Raw genomic sequence first — 24,740 nt, 5'->3', positions numbered from 1 at the left:
AATGATAAGAACTCCCCTCCCAGTGCTCACACAAGGAAGGTGGAGCCCTGGCTCACTGTGCGTCTTTCCACAGCTGGGTATGTGTACGTATATGTGTGTGTGTGTGTGTGTGTGTGTGTGTGTGTGTGTGTGTGTACGCACATATATGAGGCATCTTTTCTCCAGAGTGCCGTTCATGTCTATCCCCTCCAGTAAATCAGCATTCCCATCTGATCATTTATCAAATATGACAAATTTGCTTATGAATTTGCTAAGCAAGCTTACTCCAGGAGTCCCCTCCTTCAGGAAGAGAAAGTGCTGGAAGCAAGTGGTCATCTGGGCCCAAGTTGATCATCCCAGTGGAGGTGGTATGGTCCCATGGTTAGCTGCTTCCTGGATCCAAGACCCTCAACCCACCCTGAGAGGCCCCTGCTCAGCACAAAGGAGGCCTGGCTCCTCTTCACAGCAAGCATCTTATGAAGGGATTCCCCACTCATGCTCAGGAGAACATTTTCTGCCAAAAACAAAAACTTAGGGGAAGGATCATTTTAATGATTTTGCTTTTAAGTGTTAATACTTTCAAGTTTTTTCTTATGTTTTGGAGCCAGTAACTTTTTGGAGGGATCTCACCTGTAACTGGAAGCCCAGCAGCATGATGGATAAACCAGCCTGAGCTGTTCCCACCCCAGCAAGCTGTATGACCCTGGGCAGGTGCCTCACCCTCTCTAAGCCTCACCTGCTGCATCTATAAAGTGGGGTAATGAGAGAACCTACTTCGGAGGCCACAGTGAGAATTACTTGAGTTGGCACAGGCAAAGCCCATAGGACAGCCCTCCACTGATACTAGTTTGTGTTAGTTTCCTACTGGGCCTGTAACAAATCACCACAAACATGGTGGCTCAAAACAACTCTAATTTATCCTCTTTCCCTTATGGAGGTTATGGTCCAAAATCAGTTGCACTGGGCTGAAATCAATGTGTCAGCAGAGCTGGTTATTTTGGGAGGCTCTGAGGGGAGGGTTGTTTCCTGGCCTGTAATGACTTGTATTTATGGCCACCCATATTCGTTGGCTAGTCACCCTTCCTACACCTTCAGATCACATCATTCCAACCTCTGCTTCCACCATTACATCATCTTCCCTCTCCTGTGGCCAAGTCTCCCTCTGTCTACCTCTTAGAAGGACACTTGCAGTGGCATTTAGGGTCCTGGTGGATAATCCAGGAGAATCCCTCCATTTCCAGATCCTTAACTTAATCCCATCTGCAGAGTCCCTTTTGGCCATGGAAGGTAAATATTCACAGGCCCCAGGGATTAGGATCTGGATATCTCTGGGGACCATTATCCAACCTACAACACTGGTTACTGAGATGATTGCTAATAACAATTAGCCAATAGAGGTTGGGCAATAAAATGTGTCAAAGGCATATTAGGAGAGGGGTGGGGGTGCCTGGGGCAGGGAGAGGAGTGAGAGAAGGGCATTTCATTCCTTTCTTTAGCCAAGAGTATCTCTAGAGAGCCTACTATGTGCCAAGTGGCGATTTGGCTATGAACATACAAATCAAACCCTGGCCTTTCTGACCAGCACCTTCCAGTGACCTTTCTTCCTCCTCTCCCTCCCCGTCCCCTGAAAAAAGTGGAGAAAGCAGGAGAAGGGACCTGAGCTGGGTTGAGCCCCAACTGGGTCAGTCACAGCCCCTGACAGGAATCCTGTCCTGCCCTCAGCTCCAGGCTCCCCGTGGCAGGACCCACCTAGCAATCAGGTCAACCTTGAGGCTCCCTGAAATAAATGATAATATAGAAAGTATCAGCAAAGAAACAGAAGACATAAGGAAGAACCAAATGGAAATTATAGAACTGAAAAGTACAATAACTGAAATAAAAAACTGAGTGGATGGGCTCAGAAGCAGAATGGAGAGGACAAAGGAAAGAACTGGTGAGCTAGAAGACAGAACAATAGAAATTATACGATCTGAACAACAGAGCCTCAGGGACCTGTGAGGTCCCCAACAAAAGATCTAACACTCTTGTCATCAGAGTCTGGAAAGGAAGGGGACAAAACAGGCAGGGTTGAAAAAACTCATCCAAGAAGTAATGGCTGGAAAGTCCCCAGATTTGGAAAAGGTATAAACCTAGAGCTTCAAGAAGCTGAGTGAATCCCAAAGAGAATAAATCAAAAGAAACCCACACCAAGATACATCATAGTCAAACTTCTGAAAACCAAAGAAAAAGAAACAAATTTTAAAAGCACGGAGAGAAAAATGACACTTTACCTACAGGGTCAAAACTATTTGGATGACGTTAGATTTCTCATCAGAAACTACGATGGCCAGAGGCAGTGGCATAGTTTACAAGTGCTTCAAGAAAATAACTGCCAACCCAGAATTCCATATCCAGTGAAACTATCCCTCAGGAATTTACTACAGATAAATCAAAATGGAATTCTAAACACTGTTCAGATAGCTCACAGGAAGCTGGTTCTTTGAAAAGAACTGTAAAATTGCCATCCTCCAGCAAAGAACCTCTCGACAAAGAAAATGTAGAAGACAGAAATTGCTAATATCAAGACTGAAATGGAGAATATCACCACAGACTCTGCCAACATTGAAGAGCTAGTAAGGAAATAATATGAACAACTCTACACACATTAATTTGACATGTTGGATGGAATGGACCAATTCCTTAAAAAACACAAACTACCACAAACTCAACACAAAGATCAGCTGAATAGCCCTATGACCATTAAGGAAATCTCATTTGTAATTCTAAAACAGCCCAGAAATGAAATCTTTGACTTCAGATGGTTACACTAGAGAATTCTATTAAACATTGAGGAAGACTTAATACAAATCCTGCACAATCTTTTTCAAAAAACAGAAGAGGAGAGGACTTCCCAGTTCATTTTATGAAGCCAGTATTGCCCTGATACCAAAACCAGACAAAGACAGTAAAGAAAAAGAGAGTAAAGACCAAGATCCCTTGTGAATATAGATGCAAAAATTTCTTAACAAAATTTAGCAAATAGAATTTGGCAATACCAAAAAATAATTACATACCATTACCAAATGAGTTTATTCCAGAGATACAAGGCTGTTCAATATTTGAAAATCAATCAGTGTGATCTATCATATTAACAAGCTAAAGGAGAAAAGTCACTTGATTATATCAATTGATACAGGAAAAGCATTTGACAAATTTCAACATACAGGCATGGGAAAAACTCTCAGAAAAATAATAGAGGGGAATTTATCAACTTAATAAATTGCATCTACAAAAACTTTTCCACTAATATAATGTTTAATGGTGAAAGACTGAATGCTTTCTCACTAAGAGCAGTAACAAGGCAAGAATATCTACTCTCACCATTTTTATTCAAGATAGTAATGGAGATCTAGTCCATGCAATAAGGCAAGAAAAGAAAATACAGATCAGAAAGGAAGACTTAACATTGTCCCTATTTGCGAAAATGTAAAAAGTCTCAAAGAATCTGCAAAACTCCTAGAATTAAGTGGTTAAGCACAAGTTGAAGAATACAAGATAAAGATGCAAAAATCTATTATATTTCTATGTGCTAACAATGAATATGTGGACACTGAAATTAAAAATACAATCCCATCACTCAGGATAGTCACTCAAAAACATGAAATACTTCGGTGTAAATCTAACAAAATATGTTCAAGGTTCGTATGCCAAAAACTGTTGATGACAGAAATCAAAGAAGATCTAAATAAACGGAGAGACAGGATGTTCATGAATGGAAAGGCTCACATAGCAAAGATACTAATTCTCCTCCCCAAATTTAAGTACAGGTTTAATGCAATTCCTATCAAAATCTCAACAGGACTTTTTTGCGGATAAAGGCACAATTGATCTAAAATGTATATGAAAAGACAAAGGAACTAGAAGAGCTGAAACAATTTTGAAAAAGGATAAGAGGGGAGGGATCACTCTACCAATAGTGAAGCTGATATAATACAGCTATGCTCCTCAAGGCCATGTAGTATTTGTGAGACAGATACATGGATCAATGCGACAGAATGAGGAACCCAAGAATAGACCCATGCAGATGTGCCCGATGATTGACAACAGAGAGAAAGCAATACAACAGAGGAAAGACAGATCTTGCCAAAATGGTGATGGTGCATTTGAACACCCATAAGCCAAAAAGTGAGCCTCGACCTCAACCTTACACCTTCTACAAAAAAATTAACTCCAAATGAATCACAGACCCGAATGCAAAATGTAAAACTATACAACTTTCAGGAAGAATAAAAACAACAGCAAATCTTCGGGATGTAGAACTACTTAGAGTTTCTCATAAAACTAAATATGCAACTACCGTCTGACTCAGCAATTGTGCTCTCAGGCATTTATTTGTCCCAGAGAAACAAACCCTCATGTTCGCACAAAAACCCGCACTCCAATGTTTATAGCAGCTTGATTTGTTGTAGCCAGACACTGGAAACAGGGCAGATATCCTCCAGTGGCTGAGTGGCTAAAGACAGACTGTGGTATATCCGTGCTGTGGAATACTGTACAGCAGGAAAAGGGAGTGAAGGATGGATACACACTACAGCTTTGATGAACTCCGGAGAATTACTCCCAGTGAAGAACCCGTCCCAAATGTTACGTACTGATCCCACTCATATCACACTCACAGAATGACAAAATCTGGACATGGAGAACCTATTAGTGGTGGCCAGGGGCTAAGAAGGGGGTGGGATGGAGGGAAGTGGCTGGTCCTTACGAGGGCAGCATGAGGGATCCGGGTGGTAATGTGGATGTTCTGTGTCCCGATGGGTGCCGATGTCATCATCCCGCTGGTGGTCCTGTGCTATAATTTTGCAAGTGCTTCCCATGGGGAGAAACTAGGGAAAGGGTACACTGACCTCTCTGTATTAATCGGTTCATAGGACTGCATGGGAGTCTACAGATTCCCTTGCAGCTAGTTTAATTTAGGAACCAAAAGCAGGTCAGACTCCGGTGTAGAACAGGTTATTATCACCAACCATAACTGTGTAATTTCACCTTGCTTCCTGACTAGGTCTTTATTTGGCTTCTTATGAAAGTGAGAGCCCAGAGAACCAAACAGAAAAAGAGAGGTGGAAATCTCTAAGGTGAGTCTGTGAGCCAAGACAGAAGTGGGGACAGGGTGGGGGGGGGGGGGGGGGGGGCGGGGGAGAGGTATGGGTGCTTAGGGCCAGGCCAGGGCCCAGGGGCTTTGTGGATACCCAGGTCCCCCGGGGAGGGGGGCAGGTCAGGCCAGGCTCTTAGGGGTGGCGGCAGAACTCAGGCGCTGCGGTGGGAGGGAGGCTGGGATTGCAAACCGTCCCCCAATATCCATGGCTGGAGGCTGCCCCTGTGGGCTGTCAAGATGTGTGTCCAGGTCCAGGACCCCCCCCCGCCCCGGTTCATATTCTTATGCCAGAAAGTGAGGCAGCCCCCCTCCTGCTTGTTCAGCCTACAAATGCAGCCAAGTGGAGGTTCGTGGACCCACAGCAGTGGGCTCTGACAACTGAGCCAAGAGGGTTGTACAGAGCCCCTCCGGGGCGGGAGTTGCCTGCCTAGCAGGTGACACGCCGGATGGAAGTATAATCACCACCCCGAACATGTTTAAATCTGCAGATCTTCTATTTTGGGGAAGACGTGAGAAGCTGGAGGAGGAGGAAGGAGGAAGTCAGCAGAAGCCTTCCACAGCCCTGCCTTAGCCGGCCCGGCAGAAAATAAGAGGTGTTGGCACCTCACCGCTTTGCAAACCGTGACCCCACGGCCTGGCGCCCGCCCCAGCAGCCACACGGCCCGGGAGACCTTTCTCCACCTTCTGTGGAACTTCAGCTCCGGGGAAGGGCCCAGGGCCTCCTGACGTGCGGGTAGCACGTGCCTCGGGGGCTCTGCCTTCAGGACGGTGGGGGTCACATTGCTGGCCAGTCGGTCCATCCTCAGCAAGGACGTGGCACCGCCCCCAGAGCGTTGGGTGACTGCGGTGTCACTCTGTCCCTGGGTGATGAGCAGCACTGAGGCTGACACCCCGTCTGTCCCCAGGTGGCCTGGGAGCACCCACATCTCCAGCAGGCACCACCAGCGGCCCCTGTCGTTCTGCTGATGGACCCTACCCTGCACCCCCCAACCCTGGGATGGGCTGGTTTCTGCAGCCCAGTTCACCCCCTTTCCGGATCCTGCTGGTATCAGGGGACAGCTTTCTGGTGACAGCTGTGACGCAGGTCACAGGACAAATTTGAGTCACAAGAATGACAACATGTACAGGACACTGTAAACTTTAGAGTTGGTATAAACACGTGCGTACACCCTGCGTAGCCACGTCCACACTGCTTCTCACTCGTGGGCCTGGGAGGCGCTTCTGTTGGGAGGCGGGGGATGCTGTGGCCTCGGGTCCAGAGAGGGCCATGGTGGCCATTTCCACTCCATAGAGCCCATGTTGGGCTGACAGGGCCCGGCACATGGACACCCACAGCCCTGCATGTGGCCAGACACGTCTCTTCTTGGGGTGGGGTGGGGTTGAGGAGCCCCATTGTGGGTTCCCCCTTGGGTCCCCCCACCCCCAGACCCTCACACACTGAGTCAAGTTTCTGTGCCAGGGAGGAGATGGGCCATGGAGCTGCTGAACCCCCACCCGGCACGTGACCAGGTCCCCCAGCCAGGAAGGCAGGGAGTACGATGTGCACCCCCATATCCTCTCCCAGTCAGGGCCTGCTGGGCAGAGTGGGGGGGGTGTGTTGGGGTGCACTAACCCACGCTGGCCAGCGCCTAGGCCCCCCCTCAGTGCCAGACATGGCTGTCCTGGTGGCATGGACTTGGGTCCCCTCCGAGCGATAGACAAAGAGCAGCCAACACATCCTGGTGCCACCTCGGACTCGGGGAATTCTGCTCAGCAAACCCAGAATCTCGGCAAGGCCCCGGAAGGCATGAGAACGTTCTTTGCCCAGACCAGCCCAACCCCTTTGCATCTGAGACCCCAGAGCGGGGGGATAGGCACTGGACTCCAGCCAGCCTCAGGATCCCGCCCTGCCCTACACCACACCCAGCTCCTGCTGGGGCCCCACGAGCTGCCTAGAAGCCCCTCCTCATCGCATCCCTCGCTCCCTGGCATCCCTTGGGCAACATTGGGCAACATTATGACAGGACCCTCTGCAGACAGCAGCGGCCACTGTCCCCGCCTCCTGGTCACCCTGAGTACGGCCCGTCCGAGGCGGGGAGCAAGGTCACAGGGGTCCGCGGTCTTGGAGACACATGACGGCCAGTCCGGGGCCGATGCCGATGGAGCTCAGGGAGGCCTGCTCAGAGTCCAGTGTCCACCAGAGGATGCTGTCTCCTACCCCAGCCCCAGGGAGACAGGACACTCCAGAGCAGGCTCCCCACTCACCCCCAAGGGCCCAGCTTTGCCACTCACTTGGCTCCATGTCCATCTCCCGATTTCCAAGCGACCTGGTGCAGGAAACCCCAGGACCCGAGAGGAAACCCCAGAGTGCTAAGCTTTGGGAGGGACCCGGGGGGCAGCAGGCCACGGTGACTCCCCTGCCTCCTACAATCCCTCACCCAGGCCCAGGGTACCAGCTCATCCTCCAAAGCCAAGCCCCCAAATGCCCCCCCCAACAGCCATGCCTCCCTATAGCCAAGGCCCAGCTCAGTCCCTGCTCTCTCCCGCTCAGAGATGGCAGCAACCTCCCCCCAGGCTGTGGGGAGCATGAGGCAAGCCTATTGGAGAGAGCAGAACAGCACCCACAGTCGCAGCTCCAGTGGCAAATCAAGCTTGTCGGCACCCATAGAGGGAGCTGCGGGCCCTACCGCCCCCAGGCTTGGGGCCCCAAGGCAAAAGAAACACTGTTCCCTGTTTCCTGCTTCTGTGACCTTGTACATGCTGTTCCCACTGCCTGGCATGCTGTTTCCCACCTTGTCAGGCCAGTCACAAGTGCAGCACCCCCCCACCACCATCTCCATGCCCGCTCCCTCCAGCCCCTCAGTGGCTCAGTGCAGAATGGGGGTGGGGAGGATGGCAGGGGAAGGCTGGGACTCACCCCCCCGCTGGGCAGGTGAGAGGGAGGCACCCCGTGATGAGCCCCACAGAAAAGGCAGGGCCCGAAGGGGCTCCGGCTGAGTGTGTTTGTGTCTCTGGTACACCCAGGGGGGCCCTTGAACCTGCTCTCTGCTTCTCTGAGCAGTTGCTGGGTCGAGGCCCCAGGGCAGCCCAGAGGAGGGCCTTCTCTCGGACACCTGCCTGGCGGCCCCCTAGGTGGAAATCACGGTCGCCCTTGGCCAGGTGCAGCCTCAGAGCCCCAACAGGAATGGTGCCCTGCTGATGGCCACATCCAGCACGCATGGCCCTTCCCTACAGAAGCCCCTTTACCCTCCTGCTGACCTGACCTCAGTCCTTGCAGCTGGGTTCAATGACAGGGGGCGGGGGGGCGCCCTACAGCTGTAGGGGGACGGTCAGCAGCCTAGGTGGTGCCCAAGGCTGATGCCCGGGAGGCTCAGCCCAAGGCCAGGAGACATGGGCCCCCGACACACAGCCCAGCTCAGCCATGAGGCAGGCATCGGGGCCTTGGGGCTCCAAGGGCAGCCAGCAACCCCACTGTGCCCAGGAGGCCAAGGAGAGGGCCTGGCTGTGGTCTCTTCTCATGCTTTTGCTCCAAACCCTCCAGAGAGGGAAAAGTTGGGTGGGGAGGGGGGACAAGAAGACATCCCAGACCAGGGTTTGCTTCAGAGGCCCCCGGGCCTGGCTGGGATTCCGAATCAATCCATTCTCCCGTGGGTGATGCATGGGTCTGCCGAAACCCCTGACCACACATGGCTGTATCACTGGAGGCGCACCCCCACCATCCCCAGCCCCCCACAGTTCCCGAGGTGAGGGCGTGTCCATTACAACCAGAGATTTATCCTGAGAATCTAGCCACATCCAGGCCTCTGCAGAAGCCTGGTTATCCCAGCTAGCAGCCCTCCAGGGTAGGACCCCGAGGACCTCGGGGGGGGAGGGGGTCTCAAAGGTGTGGCCAAAACTGTCCCAGAGGATGAAGTAACAGACAACAACCCCCTTCCCTAACAACTCAGGAACAGATGGCCACCAGCATGGCCCCTGGTGCCTCGGACCTCTCAGGCGGGCATCAGACCTCGGACCACTGCTTCCCCCAGCGCTGCAGAGCTCAGATGAGGCAGCTGAGGAATGGGCACCCCCTAAGCAATGCCCCAGGCTCTAACTTTCAACAGCTGACACACCCACTGAGGCGCCAAGGGGGCAAGAAGCTGAGTAATTCAGCCCAGAACTGTAGTCAGGGAGTGCTTCGGCTAGAAGCGCCTTTGTACCCTGAAACTGTCATATGTGCCGAGCTCCAAGCCTGGAACTTTACACGCAGCCTCACAAACCCCACATCACTGTCCCATTTGGTGAGTGACAAAACAAGAGACTCAGAAAGGCAAAGCCACTGGCCAAGGACACTCGGCTTACGGGGATGACGCCTGCACCTACCAGAATCCACCAGCCCCTGTAGCTCTGCTCCTGAGGGTGTGGAGAAGCCAGGGGGACAAGGGGGCTCCAGCTAGCCTCCTGGTCTTGCAGCAAACACAGACACGGTGACACGCATCTCTCCTCCACTCCTGCCCCTGCTTTTTGCCAAAGGGCTGTGCCCCCGGTGGCCCTGGTGTTTCAGGACTGCCCTGCGGGGTCTCAAACATACTCAGGACAAAACCTCCTGCTGCCTCCAGAAGACAGAGGACAGCAAGCCTCACCCCCATCATGCCACCCCGTATCACCAACATGGATGCTCCGAGGTTCCTGTCCTGCAGCCTCGCATCTTCGCTGAAAACGGCCCCATTTCCACTCGCCAGGACTCCTCCCTGAGTCCTGGGGTCCTGGGCCAGGAGACCAGAGCCAATAGGGAGACCTGGAAACCCATGCAAACATACGTCTGAGCCAAAACTGTGCCCTTGCCCATGGCTGAGCGGGGTGCCTGACGCCATCATCCTGTGGCGTCCGACCCTGGGCCTCCAGGCAGGACCAGAGAGGTGGGAAGATTCACTGCAGATGAAGAGGCCTGAGGCATGAGCTAGAACCCTCACTACTGACCAGTGGGCCTTCGCCAAGGGGACGAACTTAAGAGAACAACAGTTCAGCAAAGAGGAGGCAGCCGAAATCCAGAATGTCTGGGGTGGAGAGCAATGGCAGGAAAGACCAGCAGAGGCCAGATGGTGAAAGACCCCAGAGGGCAGACCAAGGAGATTGAGGTTTATACCGCAGGCTCTGGGAGCGGGGCAGGGGGGCAAGCACTGAAGAATTTTAGGGAGGGATGTCATGGTTAATCTGATGTGTCAATTCAACAAAGCCATAGGTTGCCCAGATATTTGGGCAAACATTATTCCGAGTGTGTCTGTGAGGGTGTTTCTGGATGAGATTTCCATTTGAGTCAGTAGACTGAGGAACATAGATTGCCCTCCCCAACGTGGGTGGGCCTCATCCCATCAGTTGGAGACCTGAAGAGAACAAAAGGTGGAGGAAGGGAGAATATTCTCTCTGCCTGTCTTCCTCATTTGCATTGGAATTTACACCATTGGTTCTCCAATAATCTTGCACTCAGCAGATCTTGGAACTTCTCAGCCTTCATAATTATGTGAGCTAATTCCTTATACTAAATCTGTCTATCCATCACCTACCTCTCCTTCGGTTCCTCTGGAGAACCCAGACTAATACAAGGTGGAACATGGCCAGTTTTAGAAAGATCTCTTTGATACCTTTTAACGCAATAATTCTACTTTTGTAATTTATCCCAAGGGGAAAAAAATTCAAGATTAGCATGGTATTTGCATAACAGAAAAGTAACGAATGGTTACGTTATTCCTGTTCCTAAGGCAGAGAGCAGGGGGATTTAGCTCCCCAACCCAGCCAAGCCCGGAGCTTGGAGAGAGCCCACCTGCTGAGGAGCCACATCTGAACCATTTCCTGGCACCCACGGGGGAGACAGGTGCATTCTCCTGGCCTCCGCTTGCACACGGGGTGAGCTAACAGTGAGGGGCTAAGTGCTACACCAAGCTCAGTGCAGCCTAGCAACACAGAAAACTTTTCAATCGATTTATTTACTCCTATGGCTTTATGGACAGTTACACCCTCTTTATTTCAATAATGATTTACCTCTTTGGAATACAGCCATGTGAAGCACAGTTGGGGTTTAAATTAAGATCTCTTCACGCTAACGTACACAACCTCTCTGGGTAGGTCTGCCTTTAGCGTTCAACGTTGGATCTCACACACCACAGGGCTTAGCAGGGAGACCTGCTAGCAGGTGACGGGGTTGAGAGAAGAAGGTGCGCTGGGCCGGGGTGTGGTAGTAGAGGTGGCCAGAAGGGGCCAGATGTGGGGCACAGTTTGAAGGTAAAGCCAACAGCATTTGCTGAGGACGTGCAGGTCAAACGTGAAAGCCAAGGAGAGGTCAAAGCCGACTCTGGGGTTTTTTGGCCTCAGAGAACAGAAGAGTGACATTGCCATATCCTGAGATGCAGGAAGACCGGGAGAGGAACAGGACTGCAGAGGAAAGTCAGGAATTTGACACGAAGCATGTTCTGTTTGAGATGTCCATTAGACAGGCCAGGGAAGACAGTGAGTATGGACGGAGCCCATGATTCTGGGGTTCAGAGGGAGATCAGGCCTGGAAGGCTTCCGTGTGCAGGTTACCCGTCAAGCCATGGGCCTGGGTGATACATCTATGGAATAGTGAATAGAGAGAGATACCCAACCCATGGGCCTCTCGAATGTTCAGGGGCTGAGAAACAAGGTAGATCCATCAAAGGACATTGAGAAGGAGTTTCTATAAGTTAAGAGGGAAACCAAAGAAGAATCTGAAGCGGATACAGATTCAAGAAGGAGAGGGTGGTCAGCTGTGTCAAATGCTGCTGAGAAGCCAGGTAAGACAAGGCTTCTGGCCTCTGGGTTATCAACACGGACATGAACGGCAGCCTCACAGGGAGGCGTTCCAGGGAAATGTGAGGGGCGAAAATCTGAAAACAACAGTGCCAAAGAAAATGGAAAGCTCTAGGATCCTGGAGAAGAATGGGCAGAAGATGAAAACAGTTCACAGAAGAGGTGTGAGTGACCCAGACATGTGAGAAGATGCTCATGGGTCATAGTGGTGCTCACCTTCGCACTGGCCACGCTGTCTCCCTCCAACCATGGAGGTCCTTCTCCCAGCCCTCAGATCGATGTCCTGGGTGTTCCAAGTGATCTGACCTCAATACAGCTGTGTTCCAGGGACAAGGAAAGCCCAAGGTCCCCCTACTGCTCCGCCATCTTAACTCCTCCCCCCAGGAATGCTCACCTTCACTCTGAGGAAGACCACACGGGTATACCATTTGTAAGTCTTAGATTGACCAAAATAATCATAATCATAATCATAACGTCATGTGGGCAAAGCTGAAGAAACAAGCACTCCTACCTTGCTGTATGGAGTACAAATTGATAACACCCCTACAGAAGTGAATCTGGCAGTTTCCATCAAAATTACAAGTATGTGCACTCTAGGATGCAGCAATCCCACCGCTAGCAATTTTTCTTCCCGTCATGCTCGCACACCGCCAAATGAACGAGCCTGCCTAAGGCTATTCATTGCGGCACTGGGTGACAACAAAAGATTGGAGAACACCAAGTGTCCATAAATAGGAAACTGGTGAAATCAAGCACCGCACAGCCCGAGCATTGAACGCTGTGCAGCTGTAGTAAGGATTCTCTTGATGCACTGATATGAAAAGGTACCCGTGAGATGATATAGGCAGAACGCAACACGTAGAGTAGGTTAGCATTTGCGTAAAAAGGGACAGGAAGGAATATATATTTACATTTGCTTACGTTACATTAAAAATCTCTTTAAAACTTTAAAAACATTTAAAAATACACAAAAACCGAATAATAACAGTTAACTGGGTGAACAGAGAAAGACTTTCCATCTTGGCGCCATGCAACAGGTCACCTATTCAAAAATGAAGTTAATTTTCAAAATTCAATGCACAGAGGGAGAGAGCATATATCTGGGAATCTGAGGGGAGAGGGCTTCCAGTTTCCAGCTGTGGGAGATTTCCCTGCAGGTGGGATTGCTGGACAAGATCTGTATATTCTCAATTTCACAGAATATTGCAACGTTGCTTTCTAGAATGATGGTACCACAGTGTGCTCCCGCAACAGGATTCATGGGTCCCCAAATCCTTGACAAGACTTAGCATCTCAGGATGTGTTCTGCTGCAAGATATGTGCACCAACATGAAGAAATCAATCAAGAGAGATGATGAGGATCAGCCATTGTAGGATCGAACGCAGGAAGAGGACAAGGGAAGTCCTAGGGAGACAAAGGGGCAGTGTCAAGAGAGGACCCGGGATCGACTGGAGTGAGCAGGGGGCTCCGGGCTCCGGGAAGAGCCTAGCGCTGAAAGAAGGCTGGCAGAGGTGACCATCCTAGCCATCAGTCCAGACTGCCTCTGGGCAGCGGGAAAAAAAAAAACAAAAACAGGAGAGGGAAGACGAGGGATGACTGGCTTCTGTTACAAAGCCTTTGACACTGGGGACGCCTGGGTGCCTCAGTGAGTTAAGCAGCTGCCTTTGCCTCAGGTCATGATCCGGGGGTCCTGGGATCGAGCCTCACGTCGGGCTCCCTGCTCAGCGGGGAGCCTGCTTCTCCCTCTGCCTGCCGCTCCCCCTGCTTGTGCACTCTCTCTCTCTGACAAATAAATAAAATCTTTAAAAAGAATAAAACAACAAAGAAAAAGCCTTTAACACTGAATTATTTTCAAGTCAGACCTTGATTTTAAATTTTAATTTTAAAAATAATTTCTAAAGCCAAATCATAAAATTCCATTCAAGCATTTTCAAAGAATTACAGTAATTCCCAGTGGGAGGTAGGGTCAGGTTTGCAAATCCAAGAGGTCTGCACCCAGAGGAATGAGCAGGGCCATGGGGAAGTGCAGGGACAGCAAATGATGGATAGATGTCTCAAAGGTTATCTCCTTCCAAAATAATATGATCCCAAATGCACAGGGCTACCAGGAAGAACACCTGGGGAGGACAGGGAGAGGTGGCCAGATAGATGCTCTACTCCAGGTGGATATGACCAAAAACACAGGGCTCCCTCTCCCCACCCCCCCACCCAGATCAAAGTCAGGGTACCATATCTCCTCAAGAGGAACAAACTGCCTTCCAGCTACATGTTGCAAAAGGTAAGGCTTGAGTGAGGGCTGATGAATGGTTGGGGACCCCTTTCCTCCACCTAGTCCCCATTCAGAATGGAAAATCTCCCCCAGGGTAGAGTCAGGGAATATTGAGGCCCAGATCACCCTCAGCCCAGCTGACTTGTAGGGTGTTTCATAGTGGGAGAGGCAAGCCAAGAAGACCAGAGGCTATACCCTCTGCTCTGCTCACGAAGCAAGGATGTCACTCTGAGAAAGTGAGCCACTGTCCCACTATGGAGTGGTGGCTCAGAAATTTTGTTCGGTAGGGAGAGGCAAGCTGTAAGAACAGAGAACTCCCAAGCTCTACCCAAAGAAAATGACTTTACTTGAAACAGAGTGTAGGGGAGCTCCAACTTAAGGGTACTCTCGAAAACAATAAATTTTGGAGGTAAGCAATTAATAGGAAACTGGTAGTTCTTGAGAACAATCTAAGCCATAAATCAGCTAGCTTACCAGAGAGAATCATGGAAAAGGACAGTCACGAGTCTTCTTTTCCCCAGCCTCCAATAGTAGGAAGGACCTCACTGTCCGTCGGGTGCTTATGACCATATATCGTCAATGCCACCAACCACTCCCAAAGCCAAAGTCCCATGTTTCAGGCTTCCAACGAGACAGTGCCCCACTTCCCACAAACTGACATTTTGTGCAGTTAGCTATTGCTACATAAGAAATCACCCCCAAAATTAGTGGCTTCCTAAAAACAATCACTTTATTTTGTCTCACAGTTTTGTTGGTGGTAAATTCAAGGGCTCAGTTGAAGATTCTCCTGCTCCATGCAACATCAACAGAGGTCACTTGGTGGTATTCAACTAATAGATGGGTTGGTCTAAGAGAATCTCACCATAAAAGGAAAAACCCAGATTTTTTCTTCCTATCTAGGGAAAAACCCAGTTCTTCCCTACCATGAGTTTCTTCCCTATGAGTCTCCTTCACTCACTCACACAGAACACCTTACCTCTGACATTTCTGGTCACCAAATGTATGGAGGTTTTTCCCCACAGCAAGCAATTCTCTGTGACACCAGCTGGGTGTCCTACAAATTAACTCAATTCTGACACTATCTACCAGGAGATAGTGTTAGATGACACAGGTTAAGGGCTCAGTCCCACGAGCCTGTCCCCACCATCACAACTTCAGGTGCGAAATTGCAAGACCAGGTTGTGACTTGTGCTTCTGGCCAATCAGCTATAGATTGAAGATTCTAGTGACCCCTTCCCTGAGTTCTATTAATTTGCTAGAGCAGTTCACAGAGTTCAGAGAAATACTTGCATTTACCAGTTTATTAAAGGATATAATAAGGCATACAGAAGAACAGCCAGATGAAGAGATACATAGGGTGAGTCTGGGAGGGCTCTAAGCACGAGACCTTCTGTCCCCATGGAGGAGGTATGTGTCATCCTCCCAAAGTGGATGTACTCACCAACCTGGAAGCCCTCTGAGCCCCCTCCTATTAGAATTTTATGGAGTCTTCTTCCTGTAGGCATGATAAATTATTAAATCCATTCCTAGCTCCTCTCCTCTCTTTGGAGAATGGCGGAGGTGGGGGGTGCTGAAAATTCCAAGCTTCTGATCAAGGGCTTGGTCTTTCTGGTGACCGGCGCCTCCAGCCAGGAGCCATCCAGGGGCCCACACAGAGTCACCTAAATAGAACAATAGATGCTCCTAGAGCTCTTATCGCTTAGGAATTTGCAAGGGTCTTAGAAGCTCTGTATCAGGGATGGAGTCAAAGGCCAAATATTAAAACAAGAGATATTCCTAGTATCCTTATCACTGAGGAAATGACAAAGTTTTCGGGAGCTCTGTGCCAGGAACCAGAAGTAGAGACTATTTTCTGTTATGTCACACTCATTCATATGACTAGCACATTGGTGGGGGGAATGACAATAAGGTCGAGCTCAGTTGAGACTATTAACTGGAGCACCTATGGTTGTCCTCTATGTACGATTGGCTCAACACTCCTCAGAGAATGGCAATCCCAGGATGATCAGGCTTTTTGCATGGTGGCTGAATTGCTCCACAGTGAGAAAGTGCCTGATTTCTTATGACCTAGCCTCAAAAGTCCCAGAATATTACCTCCACGGCATTACGTTGCTCAGGTGGGTTCTAAACCCAGCCCAGATGCAAGAAAGGAAGAGGAATAGATTTTAATGCTTTTTTTTTTTTTTTTTTTTTGAGAGAGGGGGGATCCAGGGTGGGAGGAACAAAGGGAGAGGGAGAGAGAGAGAATCTTAAGCAGGCTCCATGCCCAGCATAGAGCCCAACACAGGGCTGGATCTCATGACCCTGAGGTCATGACCTGAGCCAAAATCAAGAGTCGGACGTTTAACCAACTAAGCCAACCAGGCACCCCAGAATTTACTTCTTAATGGAGAAATACCTTAGTATTCAGGGCAGGAAATAACTAATGATGGACATCATGGAGACAAGTTACCACAAATAGAAAATATCCAAGTTGAAATAGAGATTTCTTTTTTAATGAAAGAAAATACAGAAAGTGTAAGAGATATGTGGAACACAGGAATGAAAGTAAAACATGAGAATTAGAGTCCTATAAAGTGAGGAGAGAGAAATGGAGCAGAAGCAATATTTGAAGAGATAATTGTTGAGAATTTTCCAAAATTAATTAAAGACATCAAAGCACAGATTTAAGTAACACTGCAAACCTCAGCAAGATGAATACAAAGAAAACCACACTCAGGCACATTATAGTAAGAATGTTAAAACCAAAGGGAAAGAAGTGGAAATCTTAAAAACATCCAAAGAAAAAGGATATGTTACCTTCAAAGAAACAAAAATAAGACTGATGACTGACTTCTCAACAGAAATTATGAAAACCAGAATATAATGAAACAACATCTTTAAAACATTGAAACAAAATAATAACTGACCTAGAATTTTAGAGCCAGAGAAAATGTCCTCCAAAAATGGAGGGAAATAGGGGTGCCTGGGTGGCTCAGTCAATTAAGCATCCGACTCTTGATTTCCGCTCAGGTCATGATCTCAAGGTTGTGAGATCTAGCCCCAAGAAGGGCTCCGCACTCAGAGGGAAGTCTCCTTGAGGTTCTCTCTCTCTCTCTTCCCCCTCTGTCCCTATCCCCACTCATGCTCGCTCTCTCTAAAATTAATTAATTAATTAATTATTTTTAAATGGAAGGAAATAAACTTTTCAAACTTACAAAAACAGAAAGAATTCACTGTCAGCAAACTTATCATAAAACCTAAAACAAACAAACAAAAAATTCTTAGAAGAAAAGTGATCCCAGAGGGAATTACAGAATTGAAGAAAGGAATGGAAAGTACAAATAGGGTAAATATATGGATGAAAATGAATGAGTATTGACTGAGTAGTGACTACAAAATGATATTAGCAATGTCATGTGGGGTTTAAAAATACATGTAGAAATCAACTGTATTGCAAAATCCAGAAAGAGTCTATGGAATGGAGATGTTTTATTTTGTTTTAAAGATTTATCTATTATTTTTAGAGAGAGAGAAAGAGTGGGGAGAGGCAGAGGGTGAGAATCTTTCAAGCAGTCTCCCTGCTGAGCAAGGAGGCTGACACGGGGCTTGATCCCATGACCTGTGAGATCATGACCTGAGCCAACACCAAGAGTCAGACACGTAACCAACTGAGCCACCCAGGCACCCCTGGAATTAAAATGTTTTAAGCATCTAACATTAATAGAGAAATGGTAAAAAGTAACATTTTGTATTAGGAAATGGTAAAAAGTAATAATTTGCAACAAGAGTGCTTGTTGCGGTCTCCAGGTTAAAAGAATGATAAAAGAAATATAGCTAACTAAAAATGAAATAATCAAGAAGATTTAATTAGTCCAAAAGAAGACAATAGAGAAGAGAGAAAGAAATATAAAACAAGTAGGTCAAAGAGAAAAAAATTAATAAAGTGGTAGATATCAACACAATTATACATTAAATATGAATGAGCTAAATATTCCAAGTAAAAGACCACAATTGTCAGACTTGATTTTTAAAAATCAACCTTATACTGTTATAAAGAAATAAACCTTAAATATAAGGAGACTAAAAGGTTGGAATTAAAATGGTAGACAAAGATGTATTAGGCAAATATTCACCAAAAGAAATTTGGTCTAGCTGTACTAATAGACTTAGAAGAATTTAAGGCAAAAAAGCATTAGTAAAGGTAAAGAGAGATATTATATAATGTCTAAATCCATTCAGGCTGCTATAACAAAATATCATTAACTGGGTAGATTACAAACAATCAGAAATTTATGGCTGAGGGGCACCTGGGTGGCTCAGTCGTTGGGCGTCTGCCTTCGGCTCAGGTCGTAGTCCCGGGGTCCTGGGATCGAGCCTCACGTCGGGCTCCCTGCTCCGCGGGGAGTCTGCTTCTCCCTCTCCCACTCCCGCTGCTTGTGTTCCCTCTCTCGCTGTGTCTCTCTCTATCAAATAAATAAATAAAATCTTTAAAAAAAAAAAAAAAGAAAAGAAAAGAAATTTTGGCTGGGAAGTCCAAGATCAAGGCACCAGCATGTTTACCTTCTGGTGAAAGCCCCCTTCTGGGTTCATAGATGGTGCCTTCTCACTGTGTCCCCACATGGTAGAAGGGGCAAGGAACCCCTTTGGAGCCTCTTTTGTAGGACGTTAATCCTATTCATGAGGGTTCCACCCTCATAACCTAAGCACCTCTCAAATGCCCCACCACTTAATATCATGATCTTTGGGGGTTAGGATTTCAACATATGAATTTTGAGGGGACACAAATATTAAAACTATAGAGATATAATGATAAAGAACTCAGTTCAACAGCAAAATATCATAATTCAAAATCTGTATGAATCCAATAACAGCTTCAAAATATAAAAAGCCAAACTTGAAAGAACCAAAAAGAGAAATCCAAAATCATAGAGGAAGACTTTAACATACCTCTCTCAAGAGTTGATAAATACATATATAAGGTCACAAGAAAGTAAGAGAAATCCCCCTTGCCCAATCCTTAGCTTAGTGCCTTTTTAGATTTTGCTCCTAAGGTGAATCATCCCATTATTACTTATCCCAATAAAGCATTCCTAGAAATAGGAAAGAGTAAGACCAAACATTCTAACAGAAAAATGGACAAAGAATGAACAAACAATTCATACATAAAAAGAAGGAATGAGAGGCCCTTAAATATATGAAACAGTGCACATTCTCATTCCTGATAAGAGAATTGCAAAGTAAAGTCACAACAACACATTTTCACCCATAATATTGGCAACACACTCTTAACAGCTTGTCACGTTTGTGGGGAAATAGGCACTTATATTAGCCTCCTCAGGCTGCCATAACAAAACAACATAGACTGAGCAGTTTAAACAGTAAAATTTGTTTTCTCACAGTTCTGGAGGCTAGGAATCTAAAACCAAGATGCCAGTTGATTCTGTTTCTGGTAAGATTCTACTCTTAGCTTGCAGGCAGATACCTGCCATCTTGCTGTGTGCTCACAGACCTCTTATTTGTGCACATATCTCTTCCCTCCTTCCTGAAGTCCTATGTCTCCCTCTGGTGTCCTTTCTCTTCTACCCAAAGAACTTTTTTTAGTATTTCTTTGATTGTGTTTCTGCTGGTGACAAATCTCGGTTTCCTGAGACATGCCGGGAGTCCAACACAGGGCTTGAACTCCTGACCCTGAGATCAAGACCTGAGCTGATATCAAGAGTCAGACACTCAACCTACTGAGCCACCCAGATGCCCCTTTCCTTCAGCACTTTAAAGATGTTTCCCCGCTGTCTTCTGGCCTCCATGGTTTCTGATGAACAATCCACAATCATTTGCATTGTTGTGCCTCTGTATGCAATGTGCTGCTTTTCTCTGGCTGTTTTCCAGAATGCATTTCTTTTTTTCCACAATTTTATTGAGTACAGTTGACATATAACATTATGTTAGCTTAAGGTGTACAACATGATGATTTGATACACATGTATACTATGAAGTGATTACCAAGTTAAGGTTACTTAACACATCCGTTACCTCACATAATTACTCTTTGTGCATGTGTATGTGGTGAGAATACTTAATATCTGCTCTCTTAGGAACTGTCTAGATTATAATACAGTATTGTTAACTATCATCATGTTGTACATTGGGTTCCTAAAACTTATTCATCTTATAACTGAAATTTGTACCCTTTGACCAACATCTTCCCGTTTCCTCCCACCCCCAGTAACCACCATTCTACTGTTTCTGAGTTCAGCTTTTTTTGATTCCACATATGGTTTTTGTGTATCATATGGTTTTTTACTTTCTCTGTGTGACTTATTTCATTTAGCACAATGTCTTCAGTGTCCATCCATATTGTCAAAAAAAAAGCAAGATTGTGGCACCTGTGTGGCTCAATCAGTTAAGCATCCAATTCTTGATCTCAGCTCAAGTGTTGATCTCAGGGTCAGAGTTGAAGCCCCACATATTGGGCTCCACACTGGGTGTAGAGCATACTTAACAACAACAAAAAAGGGACGAGATTTCCTTTTTTATGCCTGAATAATATTCATATATATATGTATATGTATGTGTATATATATATAGCTCTATTTTGGAATTGAATTGAATTTTTTGAAGAACCTCCATACTGTTTTCCATAGTGGCTACACCAATTCAGAGTCCCACCAAAAGCGCTCCATATCCTCACCCACACTTATGTCTTGCCTTTTTTTACAATAGCCATTCTAATAAGTGTGAGGTGAGATCCCTTTGTGGTTTTGATTTGCATTTCCCTGATTATTGTAATGTTGAGCACCTTTTCATGTACCTGTTGGCCATTTGTATGTCTTTGGGAAAATGTCTATTCGGGTCCTCTGCCCATTTTTTAAAATTTGAGTATCTGGGGTTCTTTTGTTTTGTTTTTGTTTTGCTAATGAGTTGCATGAGTTCCTTATGTATTTTAACCCCTTATCAAATGTATGGTTTGCAAATATCTTCTCCCACTCTATAGGATGCATTTTTACTTGTTGAGTGTTTCTTTTGCTGTGCATTTTAGTTTGATGTAGTCCCACTTACTTATTTTTTGCTTTTGTTGCTTGTACTTTTGGTGTCATATCCAAAAAACTGTTGCAAAGGCCCATGTCAAGAAGCTTTTTCCTATGTTCTAGGAGTTGTGCAGTTTCAGGTCTTATATTTGGGTCTTAAGTTAATTTCTGTAAGTTGTATAGTACAGGAGCCTAATTTCATCCTTTTGCATATGAATATCCAATTTGCCCAACACCATTTATTGAAGAGACTATCTTTACCCTTTGAATATTCTCGGCTCCCTTACCAAATATTAGTTGACCTTCTAAGAGGGAGTTTGTTTCTGGAGTCTTGATTCTGTTCCATTGGTCTGTGTGTCTGTTTTTATGCCACATACTGTTTTCATTCCTATAGCTTTGTAATATAGTTTGAAACCAGGAAGTTTGATGCCTCTGGCTTTGTTCTTTCTCAGAATTGCTTTGGTTATTCAGGGTCTTTTTTGGGTCCAAACAAATTTTCAGATCGCTTTTCTGCTTCTGTGAAAAATGCTATTGGAATTTTGAGAGGGAATGCATTGAATCTGTAGGTGACCTTGGGTAATATGAATATTTGAACAATATTAGTTCTTCCAATCCATTAACGCAGCATACAAGATTTACTCCTTACTTTTAGTTTTCATTGGCTTGATTATGATGCGTTTGAGCGTAGTTTCCTTTGAGTTTATCCTATTGATATTTACTGAGCTTCTTGAATCTGTAAATGGTGTCTTTCATCAAGTTTGGGGAAATTTCAGCCATTATTTCTTTAATTTTTTTCTCTACCAATCACTTCCTCCTCTCTCTCTGAGACTCCAATAACATGAATCATGAACCTTTTAATATTATCCCATGATCCCTCAGGATTCTTTTGTTTTGCACTTTCCGCTTCTTTGTATAATTCAGATTGGATTATTTCTAGTTGTCTACCATGAAATCCACTATTTCCTCTGTCATCTCCCTTTTGCCACATATCTCATTCAGTGAATTTTTTATTCAGAAGCTGTAATTTTTTGGTTCTAAAATCTTCATTTGGCTGTTTCCATTTTTTTCTGAGAATATCTATCTTTCCATTTTTTTCAAGAGTATTTACTTTTACCTCCTAGAGCATAGTTCTAATAGCTGCTTGAACATCTGAGTTATCTGGGGGTTGGCATCTTTTGTTGGTTGTCTTTCTACTTGAGAATTGGTCACATTTTCCTTGTTATTGATACTTGAACAAATTTTGGATGGTGTCCTGGATGTTTTGAATATCATGCTGTGAGATGCCAGGTACTATTAAAATCCCTTGGAGGATGAATTTTGTTACAGTAGTTTTAGCAATCAAGCAATTCTGGTTAGGTTCAGACCACAAGTTTTGTCTCATCTTCTGTCACTAGTAGATTCAATGTCACCTTAGTTTTCAAAGGTTTTGCTTGGTGGGAATGTGAAATGGCACAGCTGTTCTGGAAAATAGCTTACCAGTTTTTTGTAAAACTAAATATGCACTTATCATATGACCCAGCAATTGCACTCTTGGGCATTTATCTCAGGGAAATGAAAACTTAATTTCACACAAAAACCTGTACATGAATCTTCACAGCAGCTTTATTTAGAATAGCCTCAAACTAGAAACAACCCAAATGCCTTTCCTCAGGTAGATTGTTAAATTTCAACCATTCAATAGAATGGCACAGCCATTCGATAGAATGCTGCTCAATGATAAAAAGGAACAGGTTATTGATACATGACACAATCTGGATGGATTTCATAGGAATTACACTTAGTGGAAAAAGCCAATCTTTAAGGTTATGTACTGTATGATTCCATTTATATGACATTCTCAAAAGGATGAAACTACAGAAACGGAGACAAGGTTAGTGATTGCCAGAGGACAGGGAAGGGGGTAGGGGTGGGTGCAACGGTAAAGGGACAGCAGGAGGGGGTTTATTTGCAGCAATGGAGGCATTCTGTGTCTTGATTGTGGTGTTGCTTACACAAATCTATACATAGGATAAAATTGCATAAAACTACACACACACACACACACACACACACACACAGAGTGCACGTGAAAGCTGGTGAAATCTGCATAAGGTCTATAGTATGGTTAATAATATTGGACCACTGTCAACTTCCTAGTTTTGATATTGCACTACAATTATTTAAGATGCACCATTGGGGAGCTGGGTGAAGGGTACACTCCTATGAATCTATAATTATGTCAAAATAAAAACTTTAAAAAAAAACTTGGCCATACTGCTTTGGATCTGCTCTGTGCAGCTTGGAGGTGCGCCTGGGATTTGCGTCAGTTCACCCACAGAAATAGGACTCCCTCTTCCAATTCCCTTCTCTCTAGGATTCACCCCATATTCTCTGGCTCACATGGGTTTCCTCCCAGAGGTGTAGTGTTTGTGCTGCTGGTACCATAGTGTAGCTCTTCAGCTGGGGCTGTCCTCAGCTCAGAGGCAAGAGAGGAAAAAAAGATGAAATAAAGCGAGTTCAAGGATTTTCCTACACACACTTCATCTTGAAGGGGCCCCTACCCCAGTCCTCTGGCTAAAGAGATGGTTTCTCTGCACATTCTATCTTGGAGCTGACCTCTATTCAAAACTGGGAAACTAGGGGCGCCTGGGTGGCTCAGTCGTTAAGCATCTGCCCTCAGCTCAGGTCATGGTCCCAGGGTCCTGGGATCGAACCCCGCATCGGGCTCCCTGCTCGGCAGGAAGCCTGCTTCTCCCTCTCCTAATCCCCCTGCTTGTGTTCCCTCTCTCACTATGTCTCTGTCAAATAAATAAAATCTTCAAAAAAAAAACAACTGGGAAACCAGGGAGAAAAGGAGAAACTGGGAATCTCACTCTATTGACAGGTCATTCTTTGAGTTTTGGTTCTTCTCTCCAACCTGCCTGCCATTGTTAACAGGTCAAAGTCCTCAGCTGGTTCCTTGTTTACTTTGTTGGGAGTTCTTAGTTGTAATCAGTGGGATAGATAGATTACAGTGGTCTTACTTCATCTTGACCAGCATCAGAACCCAAAAATACAACTTTCAACATTCCCAAGTACCATGTTAGATCGATATTAATTCCTTTATTTTAAAGATAAAGAACTTGAGGCTTAAAAGGGTATAGACACCTGCCCAAACCAATGTAGCCAATGCTAAGGTGAAATATATACACTATTAAAATTACATCATGGAACAGGCATGTGGAGTAGAGTTGGAAAACAGGAGAAGGCAAAAAAGGAAGCAGGAAGTAGAAGAATAGAGTGGTGGGGAGAGAGAGGCTGACATGGAAGAGAAGCAGAAGAAGAGGCAGAGAAGAAGGAGAGAGTAGGGAAGGCAAGGAGGTCTCTTCCGCATGTCAGAGCACTATTAAGGAACAGCAGCTCTGCACTGAGAGTACCCACCCAGAACTCACCCCCGCCCCCTTATAGGCAACCCCTTCCTCCATGAAGTTAATGCAAGCAAACCGCCAGTCAAAGCAATGATGTAATCCTATCTCCCTTTCCCATCAGGACCCAGCCTTAACCCAATGAGCTTTGGCATTTCCTTGTTAACCTTATTTGTCCAGGGGC

At 46.1% G+C, this 24,740-nt stretch overlaps 1 protein-coding gene across 1 annotated transcript in view; it reads left to right on the top strand.

Annotated features, from left to right (window-relative positions):
* Positions 1-6,280, top strand: part of RASGEF1C (RasGEF domain family member 1C) — a 32,643-nt gene extending 26,363 nt beyond the window's left edge. The window contains exons 12-13 of the mRNA XM_025862679.2: positions 5,021-5,093; positions 5,602-6,280. Coding sequence (XP_025718464.1) covers positions 5,021-5,093; positions 5,602-5,626 — 98 coding nt within the window. The 3' untranslated portion in view covers positions 5,627-6,280. The remainder of the gene's footprint in view (positions 1-5,020; positions 5,094-5,601) is intronic.
* Positions 6,281-24,740: the final 18,460 nt, after the last annotated feature.

Source organism: Callorhinus ursinus, unplaced genomic scaffold, assembly GCF_003265705.2.
Source record: "Callorhinus ursinus isolate GAN/ISIS: 27379988/994484 unplaced genomic scaffold, GSC_fseal_2.0 scaffold81, whole genome shotgun sequence".
NCBI lineage: Eukaryota > Metazoa > Chordata > Mammalia > Carnivora > Otariidae > Callorhinus > Callorhinus ursinus.
The sequence above is the reverse complement of the archived record's forward strand: the minus strand, read 5'-3'. Positions and strand labels throughout refer to the sequence as shown.